Here is a 12,130-nt window from a genome sequence, read left to right on the forward strand (position 1 = left end):
GGCTTCATAATAAGCAGACACTAATCTTGACAGTATTAATATTTGGTAGCAACAATGTATTTGTAGGGCTTACATTCAAAAATATTTTATATTCTCTCTTTTTATATATAATGTATATAAAATTTATTTTTTGTTGTTGTTTTTATTTTTTATTAGAGAGACGTTTGGAACAAATGTTAGCAACCGGAGCACTTTGAATTTGAATTGATTCCCCCTTCTCCTAGGTAGACATTTGTGCATTGCAGGAATGTGAGCAAAATTGCATGCATTCCTCCAATAAATTAACGCACACAGCCCTTTTACAGGTATGCATTGGCCAAGTTAATTCTTAGGCTCGGTTCACACTGGTGCGACATGCACTCCGACTTTGGGAGCACATATCGCAGGATGTGTAGAAATCACTGATTTAGTTTCTATGCAGAGCTGCACCAGATTTTGCAATCTCCAATTTTAGTAAATGAACTCCACTGTTTCCTTATGAGAGTCCTCTTAACCACTTGAGGACCGAACCTCTTTCTGAGATTTGTTTACAAGTTAAAAACTGTTTTTTGTTTTTTTTGCTAGAAAATTACTTAGAACCCTCAAGCATTATAACATTTTTTTTTTTCTAGCACCCTAGAAAATTAAAATTGCTGTCGTTGCAATACTTTCTGTCGCGCCGTATTTACACAGCGGTCTTACAGGTGCACTTTTTTTGGAAAAAATACACCTTTTTAAACAGTAAAGTTAGCTCATTTTTTTTTTTTTTATATATTGTGAAAGATAAGGTTACGAGTAAATTGATACCCAACATGTCGCGCTTAAAAATTGCGCCCGCTCGTGGAATTGCAACAAACTTTTACCCTTAAAAAATCTCCATAGGCGACATTTAAAATAAATTGTACATGTTGCAATTTTAAGTTACAGAGGAGGTCGAGGGCTATAATTATTGCCATTAGTGTGGTTTGAACACCATTTTTATATGCGGGTGCTACTCACGTATGCGTTCGCTTCTGCACGCGAGCTCGTCGGGACGGGGCGTGTTGAAAAATTTCTTTCTTATTTATTTTACCTTTTTTTTTTTTTTTTTTTTTTTTAATTGTCACATTTATTCCTATTATAAGGAATGTAAACATCCCTTGTAATAGAAAAAAGCATGACGGGACCTCTTAAATATGAGATCTAGGGGTCAAAAAGACCTCAGATCTCATATTTAGACTAAAAAAAAAAAACAATTTAAAAAAAAAAACCTTTAAAAAAATAAGACCCTTTAAGAGCTGTCAAAACGTCACTTCCACCCAGCAACTGTATGGAGACGGGTGGGGGCCCATACTCGTCTCCATACTCAGCAAGTGACCGGACCTGATCACATCCTCCGTGAGCACCAGATCGCAGTGGGATGGGGGGGCCCCCTCTCCTGTCGCTGATGAAAGTGATCTTGCGGCAAATCCGCCACAGAGACCACCTTTTTATTTTGTAGCTGATCGCTCACTGAAGAAGAGGATACCGGGGTTATGGCAGCTAGATGCTGCCATATCAATGATATCCTCCAAACGGCCAACGTAAAACTGCGGAGGGCGGACTATAAGTTGTTAACTGGTCTGACACAAGTCGGTCTGACTTCAGAAAAGATTCCTGCTCTACTTTGGTCCATTTTCAACCCATTCAATATCATCATTGAAGTCGGATCCTCATCCTAACCATCCGGCTTGTGACATCCGACATGGCGATTACAGCAGCAGTAAAGGGAATTGTATGTCACACTGGGATTTTTTGATTGGTCAAAGGACAAGTCACTATCCCAAAGTCGGTGCAAAATTGTATCCTGTTCATTCAAGTCAAATGGCAGTAGGACCGATGTTGCAGGACAAAGTTGGATGACAGTCGCGTCGTACCAGTGTGAACCCGGCCTTAATGGCACAACACACACCTTTGTTTTGAACTCATTCACTTGCAAGAAAATGCATGATAAAGTTCTGTGCGTTTTAAAAAAAATACCTCTATTCGTTTTTTTTTTACATATCCAGTATACATTTCACCATTTACATTCATCGCTCTATTATGAGCTTCCATAAAATCCATTCATAGTCATGTCCTCAAATACTATAAAATTGTACATATACATTCATATCCCTCTTAATCCTTCTTTTTTTTTTTTTTTTAAATCCCCCTTTTGGTGTGGCTTGCCCTATCTCCATACTGTTTTTTTATCCTGATGCCGTTATGGAATTTTCTATCCAACTTGCCCATACTCTCTCATATTTCTCTCCATCTCCTCTACTCCAATATGTTTCCTTATATAGTGGTAGATTACTATTTACTAAATTTTTCCACTGTGTTTACATTGGAGCTTCCGCCATCTTCCAATTCAGCACTATTGTCTTTCTAGCATAAAAAAGCAACAGACCCACCTGTATTCTCCTTCCTATAGGGGTGATATTATTCCCTACTAGTCCTAATAGGCAGATCTCTGCCTCTTGATATAAGGAGACTGATGTTACTATAGTAATTACTCTCAAAACCTCCCTCCAGAATATCACTATCTTTGGACAAGACCAGAATATGTGGATGAAATTTTCCTTTGAGAGTTTGTTGATATTCTGTATAATTTGTATGGTGTATAATAACTTCTATGTATTATTTTAAATTGTATTCATTTATTTTGCAGAGATACTAATATTTGGAGTGCAGTGATTATATATATATATATATATATATATATATATATATATATATATATAATTATTATTATTTTTTATTTTTTTTAAAGGTTGTGCATTCTATATGTGTAGGAGTCTATGCTCATTGAAATGCATAGACTCCATTACATCTGAAAAGGTGTAAGTGGAGTCTTTTGTTCTGCACACCGCTATAATGTAAATACATTTTTTTATTTTCTTTATTATTGTTTATTTTGGATTTGCTTGTTTTCTGTGTATTTGCAAATGTTTTAGGTATGCCAAGGTTGGCCCCCTCCGTGGGCGCTTGTGTTTTTGTAAGCTTTTACTGACAATAAAAAGACCTTCAAAAATTTGATAAGTGTAGCGCTAAACATTTTAGACAACCATCAGTGATGTACTAACCTAGACTCCATCAAAAGAAAAAAATTATTTGGACAAAATAATACAAAGTATGTGAAAACATACACAAGATCATAACCTAAAATGGCTCAAGAAAATAATCCAACACCTTGAACAAGTCTATTTGTTGAGGATACGTACACACACACACACACACACACACACATATATACATATATACATTACACACATACATATGAATTCACATACATTTTTTTTTTTTTTTTTTTTTGGGAGTACAACATCTCACGACCGCAGAATTGTCGGTTAACCACTTGAGGTCCGGGCCATAGCCGAATGATGGCTACAGCGTGGATCTCAATTTCCAGGAGGCCGTCATAGGATTCCTCCCCTGTGCACGCTCCCTGCGCAGGAGCACGCTGTGATCACCAAGTCACTGAGACTCAGGTGATCACTGATCCGAGTAAGGGGCTGGTCCCGGCCCCCTACCATGTGATCAGCTGTCAGCCAATGACAGCTGATCACATGATGTAAACAAAAGCTCAGTAATCTTCTTTTTTTTTTTTTTTTTTTTTTCTCCTCGCGCTGATAGCGTGAGGAGAAAAAGCCGATCACCAGTGCCACCTATCAATGCCCGGTAGTAGTGCCAATCAGTGCCACCTACCAATGCTCAGTAGTGGTGCCAATCAGTGCCAACCATCACTGCCACCTCATCAGCATACATCAATGAAGGATAAAAATTAACTGTTTGCAAAAAATTTTTACAAAATATATATAAAAATTAAAAAAAAAATGTTTTTTTTTTTTTTTTTTTTTTAATTCTGTCTTTTAAAAAAAAAAATTTAACAAACATTAAAAACCGAAGAGGTGATCAAATATCAAAACGCAGGAGTCAATCATCCCAGCATGTGGGGACAGTGCCAGCGAAGTACTCTGAGCTGTGCATGCTGCAGAACACTGTGAGCAGACAGGTAGGTGTATATTATTGCAGAAGATGCATTGCATGTCTCTTCTGTAATTAATGGCCTGCTTGCTTGCAAGTGTTATGAAAATGTCTTCAGTTCCAGCATGGCTCCATGCACAAAAAAAAGCCAGTTCCCTTGGCAGAAACAAACACTTTTATAGAGCTTTTTTTTATTTTATTTTATTTTATTTTATTTTTTTGTTTAGTTGTTTTAGTTTAGGAGCATTTTGTGTTTTTTCTGGCAGAAAACTCCAATCAGAAATGCAAATCAGAAGGGTCTTTTTCAGGGTGGATTAGATTTAAATCAAGTAGTTTTTAAATCGCTAGTAAAAAGGCTTGATTTAAATGTAAGGACTTATTCTTGCTGGTAGTTAGAAACTTTAATCGTTGCAAACAAAATTTAAGATTTCCTATTTAGAATAATAAGCTGCCAGGTTAGTAAAACCGTGATATCTGAACTGATTTTAGGTTAATCGCACATAGATGGAGAACCGCTCAAATTATTTTATTTAATTAAAACAATAACATTATATTCTTTTATTAGCTGTAGTTCTTATATGTGTCACAGGAGTGCAATTAGTTTTTTGCACTCCTGTGACCCGTTTTCAGCAGAAAGCAGGCTGAAGTCTGCTCTCTGCTGATGTTGCAGAAGTCGGTCCAGGCACCGTGTTATCGTGACAATGGATGTCGGGATCCACCAGGTGCCTGGGCCGTCTCTCAGCGAGCTGCTGAGAGCCTGAGCCGGCCGCTCCATGGAGCGCTGAGCTGTGGAGGGGGCAGAGCAGAGAGCTGTGACTGACAGTCTGAACCGAGCAATCAGGGGTGTTGGCTCACTCAGTTCTCACAAATGCAGCATAGAGAGCTTAAATTGCATATATTAGCTGGGTCCACATAAAAGGACCAAGTTTGATTTTTTTTTTTTTCAAAACACGTTTTCTGATGATGATGTTTCATTTGGGCCACCAGGCCTCGCAGCTTTTGTTGCATTTGCACACATACCTGCTTTATCCATAGGTAGCGGAACTCCATTAAAATGTTCCCAAATCGGGTCTTTTTTATGATCTTCCATTTCTGTCCTCAAGGAAGGAATAAAGCACTTCTAGCTATGTGCGGAAAGGTTTATAAGCTGCTTAGAAGGTTTCAATTTCATTTTTACTGCTTTCGCTTCTTCCTCACAATTGGAGCCTGGTACAGATGAATTTCTTGTCAAATAATCAGTTTGTAGCGTACATAGATTTGCAAAACAATGGGATAGAGGAATATTCCCAAACTTTGTTTTATATCATGGTTACTGTGAAGTGTGTGAATACATCAATGCAGTGCATGTTCTTAGCTTGCAGAGCTTGGGCTTCTTGAATGAGTTTACCAAAAATTTAAATATTTTAGAATACACAGCCTCATGCTGCATTAGGGCCGGTTCACACAGCGATGCGCGGCGAGGCGTCTCCGACTTGCCTCGCCGCGACCTGCACGGACCTCAGCGGCGACTTGCAGAGGACTTCTGTATAGAAGTCAATGCAAGTCGCCCCCGAAGTCGCCCCAAAGTAGTACAGGAACCTTTTTTCTGAGTCGGAGCGACTCGAGTCGCTCCTCTCAGAACGGTTCCATTGTACAGAATGGGGGCGACTTGCGGGAGCGAGGCGAGGCGAGCCGTGTTGCCTCGCCTCGCGTCGCAGTGTGAACCGGCCCTAACTAAGCTCCCTTTCATGCTGAGTAAACTAAATTATTAATGTATCTTTAAATAGAAAACAATTTTTAGTTTTTTTTATTTATTCCAGAAGCATTTTTATTAAAACAAATTTGATCAAAATCGTCATTTATACTGCGGCAGGTTGGCATGTTCACCCGAATCGCCTTACCTGTATGTCAGCTCCTTTAAGAGCCATAGCAGGCACACACCCACTGCACGGCGGGGGACCTGGTATGCATGGCCTGGCAGCCACAATGTCCACCGGCCACCTGCGATTTCGGGAAAGAGAGCCAGAATGGGGATCTGTCAATGTAAACACAGACCCCTGTTCTGACAGGCGGGTAAAGAGAGATCTGCTGTTCCTAGTGATCAGGAACCGCAATCTCTCTCCTCCAGTCAGCCCTATCCCCCCACAGTTAAACACCTCCCAGGGAACACATTTAACCCCTTGATCTGCCCCTAGTGTTAACCCCTGCCCTGCCAGTTTCATTTACACAGTAATCGGTGCATTTTTATAGCACTGATCACTATATAAATGTAAATGGTCCAAAAAAGTGTCCGATCTGTCCACCTCAATGTCGTAGTCCCGCTAAAAATCACAGATCGCTGCCATTACTAGTAAAAATAAAAAAATTAATAATAAAAATTCCAGAAATCTATCCCCTATTTTGTAGATGCTATAACTTTTTTTTTTTTTTGCCAAAAATATGTAGAAGAATATATAATCAGTCTAAACTGATGAAGAGATTTGTTTGGTTGTTTTTTTGGATATTTATTATAGTAAAAAATATTTTGTTTTTGTTTTGTTTTTCCAAAATTGTCACTCTTTTTGTTTATAGCGCAAAAAAAAAAAAAACGCAGAGGTAATCAAATACCATCAAAAGGAAGCTCTATTTGTGGGAGAAAAAGGACGTCAATTTTGTTTTGGGCACAGCATCGCACGACCGCGCAATTGTCAGTTAAAGCAAAGCAGTGCCGTATCGCAAAACACGGCCTGGTCATTGAGGGGGAAATTCTGGTCTGTAAATGATTAAAGCAAAAAAAAAAAATATATATATATATATATATATATATATATATATATATATATATATATATATATATATATATATATATATATATATATATATATATATATATATATATATATATATATATATATATATATATATATATATATATTTTTTTTTTTTATTATAATATAAATATATATTTTTAAACATCTATCTTTATCCACCCTGTTTTTTTTTTTTTTTTTTTTTTTCCCTGCCTCTAAACATTGAGCTCAAAATATGCCTCTAATCGTCCTTATGTGCATGGACGCATAGGCTAACCTTGAATTGCTTCGACAGGCAAAACGCAACGCTCCTGTACAAGCAGTGATTTTTAAGCCAGTGTGCATGGAGCCTTAAACAAAAAAAAACAAAAAAAACGTTTGACTTAATTGTGACATTAGTGCTGGTGTAGTCCCTCCCTGCACCTTCTGGAGTGTTTTATTTGACATGGGCTTAACCAGAGAGCGGGTAAAGGGATTGCTTGTGCATTGGGGTTATCGTGTAAACACACAAATTGGCGCTGTAATTGCCGCCTCTAATCTTAGAACAGAATGCACACCGACCATGTGAGCCGGAAGACAATTGGCCAAGTGGGGTATTTGTGGGGTGAGCGCTCACACGGTCACTTTATTGCTGTTTCTGCTAAACAGTAATTATCCAAACCCTCTGCAGCTTTACACTGACACGGCTGCAATTAGTTCCACAATTAAAGCTTTTCATGTGGGCATCTCTGCACAGAGAAGTAGGGCTGCTCCCTCCGGCTGGCAGCAATAAGGTGCTTCTTCTCAGTCCAATCGGAGGGAAATTTCAGAGCACAGCATCTGCCCGGAGCAATATAAAAAAAAAAAAAAAAAAAAAAAAAAAAAACCTGTGAAAATGTCCATGTAATGGCTATTCCATTCCTAAACAACTCCTTGTTAAACGCTCATCACCCCAACGAGCAGAGCTGAAATATTTCTTAATTGGCGTGTAATCTCTGCACACATTAGCGCTGGGAGTCCAAGGGCCGCCTCTGCCCACCATTTATTATCTGCATCATAAAGCAGAGTCGCGCTCGTCTTTTTGTAGTAAAATGATCAGCCGAGAGTGTGGCCACAGCTTTCATATCTCCTGCCTCACCTACAAATGATAAATTACAGGGACGTGAAGATGTAATGTACCCATTTGTTGTCGCATAAGTGTCCCTCTATCACCGCTCATGAAAATAATTAGTTCTGTGTTTTTCACAAGTCCAGGAGTTCCTCAGTGTCGCTCGCAGAAAACACAACACTGAATACATATATCCACTTCAGCACCAGGCCTATTTTTTATTTTTTACATTTTCTTTGACATGTAAAATTCTGTATTTATTTGCTAGAATATTAGTTAGAACCCCCCAAGCATTGTGTATGTATTTGTATGTATGTATATGTGTGTGTGTGTGTGTGTGTATGTGTGTGTGTGTGTATATATATATATATATATATATATATATATATATATATATATATATATATATATATATATATATATATATATATATATATATACAATGCTTGGGGGTTCTAACTAATGTTCTAGCAAAAAAATACAGATATTTTATATATTTATAAATTTTTTTTTTTTTTTTTTTTTTAAGCAGAGGCCCTAGAGAATAAATGAGTGGGTATCGCAATTTTTTTTTTTTTTATGTTGCCCGATCTTTGTGCAGCAGTTTTTAAAACACAACTTTTGGGGCAAATACACTTTTTTTTTTTTTTTTTTTTTTTTTTATTTTAATGCAAAAAAATGGATAACCTAATTTTTTGTAAAAAAAAAAAAAAAAAAAAAAAAAATCCAGAGAAAATGGATACTAAACCTGTGTATTGGAATCCATGGTCCGGTGCCGCTGATATGTAGATCAGGGGGCCGGACACATGGATAGGGGAGGTGGCACACATGTGACCTCTATGGATGGACCGCCACTGGTCACTTACCTTTTCATTTGCTTTTGGCACTGGGGGGTGGGGGGTGGGGGTTAAATGCCTGTTCTCATGTATAGTTGAAATTTTCTTAACATGTACAGTCCTTATTCTATTTCTAAGTAAAAAAATACTGAATAAGCTGTACTTTTTTATTTTCAAGTAGGGCTGCAACTAACGATTATTTTCATCATAGATTAGTTGGCCGATTATTGTTTCGATTAATCGGTTAATAACCTTAAAAAAAAAAAGTGTGGTGTCTAAATTAGTTAATATGTAAAGTTTAAAAAAAGGCAATTTATTCTTAAATATCTCTATATGCAGTGATAAATATAAATAGCCAACTATATGGTTGGGGATCAAAATATCTAATCCACTCTGAGAATAACAGACAGAAGAGATATACTGTATATATTAGAGGGGATATATACTATTAGAGGAGATATACTGTATATACTATTAGAAGAGATGTACTTTATATACTATTATAGGCTATATACTGTATATACTATTAGAGGAGAGATATGTATATACTATTACAGGGGATATACTGTATATACTATTAGAAGGGATGTACTGTATATACTATTATAGGCTATATACTATTAAAGGGTCAATCTGGTAAATATCACACTCATTAACTTTAACCCCATTTTGTTACTGGCCGATTAATCGATTATGAAAATATTAATTGATTCATTTTATAATCGATTAGTTGTTTCAGCCCTATTTTCAAGAATAATCATTTTACATACACTGCCTTTCACCTTCCCAATTTAATTTTAAATTACTTTTTCAATTTGTGAATATTTTTCCTCCATGGAGTCAAAATTTCCAGAAATTTTAGGTCTCTACACGCTAGGAAATCCCTGTGTGTTTTTTTTTTTTTTTTTTTCTCCCTGTAATCTAGTAATCCTGAAACACCCTTAATGGCAGTCTTTCTCTCCAATATACCTGGAATACATCTGTAGTGCTGGAACATCCCCCCCTTAAATGTTTCTCATTAATCTGGTAAACCTGGAACATAATACTGGGAGACCCTTCTTGTCAGTTCACATACCAGTGAATACCACTCCCTTTACTGGGACTCACCTGCTGGTAATACTGTAACACCCCCCCCCCCCCCCCTTTCTTGGCAGTCTCTCGCACACCATTAATCCCTTTTCCAGTTTTGCATTCATTAGAAATTCTTCTAGTTTAGTTACCAGAAATCTCCCATATTGACTTCTAGAATCCCCTGCACAGCAGATATCAGGCTGAGGGTGGGAGTGTCTACGCTGCTAGCCAGTACTGTGATGTCATATGCACTGTGCAAACAAATAAATCTGTTCATAGATGTTTTTTTACTTCTGCGCTCTCTCTTCATATTGAAATCAGGTTGTTATGGGAATAAATTATACAACAAAGAAATCTAGTTGCTATAGGTTACTGCCCCTCACAGACAGATCTGTTGTTTGGCTTGGCCTTATTGAATAAGCTTGAGTAGTGTGTGCGCTGCAAGCGGCAGCCAATCATCGATTTTTTTTTTTCTGTCATTGTTTTCTTTTGTAAATTAGAAAATAAAAGCTGGTTGCTATGGACAACAATGTTATTTGCCTGCTAGTGGCAGTTTTTGCACTTTTTTATTTTATTTTTTATTGCTTTTGTGCTTGAGATCACTGAACTCTGGCATAAGCAAATATAGTCTAGATACATTCGGCATGTGTATTCTTTCTTGTGCCTTGGTGTTCTTTGAGCATTTCTTTTAGGTCTGTGCAATAATCCCAACTTCCTGTAATATATGTGCCGAGTGATTGGTCTTCTCTCCTCCCCCTCCTGTAGTTTTCAACAGGCAGTTTATAATGGGTGAAGCTGCTGGGTCCCTCCCACAGCTCTGCACAGGCTATGTACATCACAATGATGTCACTACTACTTTTACAATGTAATATCTAGGTTTGTTAAGACATTTGGTACACACAATATGGATTTATACCCTTTGTTGCTATTGAAGAATATATTTATGTCAGGTCTTTTGTTCCGGTGGTCAGCTTTAATAGTCATGCATCTTCACTCCACAGTAACTAAAGCCAGTCATGGCAGAATCATCCAGCGACTCTGACACCTATCTGCGCAGTCGAGCGAGCAGACGCGGCCCCCTTCGTGCCACCCATTCACATGCCAGGACCGGAGCAGCAGCAGAAGTATCGGATAAGATTCATAAGTTGGCCAATACGCTGCAGGTGCGTGATACTTTACTCCACCCTGACGTCCAAATCCTTCCTCTAATCTAACACTACACTCCACCTTCACATCCAAATCATGTCTGTACCTTCTCCAGTATCCTACACCCTACCTTGACATCTACCGTTTCTACATCCTAATACAACCCTCCACTCTTCCCCCTCCTTCACTCCCAGTCTCTCCACCTTACTGCACTCCACCCTGCACTGGCATCACCCACCTTCCATTTACTTCACTCACCCACCCTGACATCACCCTCCTTTGCCTCTTTTATTTTCTATTCACATCACCCTGACAAAGTCCTCCTGTCTCTCTACTCCACACTGACATAACTTTCCACTGCTTCACTCTCCTTTTCTCCATTCCTTGCTGACCTCACCCTCACTTCCCAGTCCATCTGCTCAATCCTTACAACCCCCATCTCTCCACTCTTCCCCTTCCCTTCTCCCCACTTCATGCAGACATTGCCTTTTAAATATCTATATCGCTTTACTTCACATTGACATTCCCCCCTTCACTCCACTCCTGCCCTGTTCCCTGATATTGCCCTCACCTTCCCATTTGTACACTCCACCCAGCCATCACCCTTCACTATCCCTTTTCTCCACCTTGATATAACACTCTTCTCTGCTCTTCCCCCTCCCCTTTCTTTCCACTCTGCCCTGACATTAGCCTCACCTGCATCCCTCCATTCCATACTGACATCAAACTTCACCTCTGCATCCCTTCACTCTGACGACGTCCTCACCTCGGCATCCCTCTACTCCACACTGACGACGTCCTCACCTCGGCATCCCTCTACTCCACACTGACGACGTCCTCACCTCGGCATCCCTCTACTCCACACTGACGACGTCCTCACCTCGGCATCCCTCTACTCCACACTGACGACGTCCTCACCTCGGCATCCCTCTACTCCACACTGACGACGTCCTCACCTCGGCATCCCTCTACTCCACACTGACGACGTCCTCACCTCGGCATCCCTCTACTCCACACTGACGACGTCCTCACCTCGGCATCCCTCTACTCCACACTGACGACGTCCTCACCTCGGCATCCCTCTACTCCACACTGACGACGTCCTCACCTCGGCATCCCTCTACTCCACACTGACGACGTCCTCACCTCGGCATCCCTCTACTCCACACTGACGACGTCCTCACCTCGGCATCCCTCTACTCCACACTGACATGACCCCCCCCTTCTCTCCTCTCCACTCTTAACATCATCCTCTACTC

The 12,130-nt window shown here is 39.2% G+C and overlaps 1 protein-coding gene across 4 annotated transcripts in view; it reads left to right on the forward strand.

The window, feature by feature from the left end:
• The window catches only part of CEP128 (centrosomal protein 128), a 373,597-nt gene that overhangs the window by 56,474 nt on the left and 304,993 nt on the right, over window positions 1-12,130 (forward strand). For all 4 annotated transcript variants that reach the window (XM_077463576.1, XM_077463578.1, XM_077463577.1 and 1 more), the window contains exon 3: window positions 10,727-10,888. In XM_077463576.1, coding sequence (XP_077319702.1) covers window positions 10,742-10,888 — 147 coding nt within the window. In that variant the 5' untranslated portion in view covers window positions 10,727-10,741. The remainder of the gene's footprint in view (window positions 1-10,726; window positions 10,889-12,130) is intronic.

The sequence above is a fragment of the Lithobates pipiens genome, unplaced genomic scaffold, assembly GCF_037356315.1.
Source record: "Lithobates pipiens isolate NorthernLeopardFrog02 unplaced genomic scaffold, aLitPip1_a1.2 Scaffold_30, whole genome shotgun sequence".
Taxonomy (NCBI): Eukaryota; Metazoa; Chordata; class Amphibia; order Anura; family Ranidae; genus Lithobates; species Lithobates pipiens.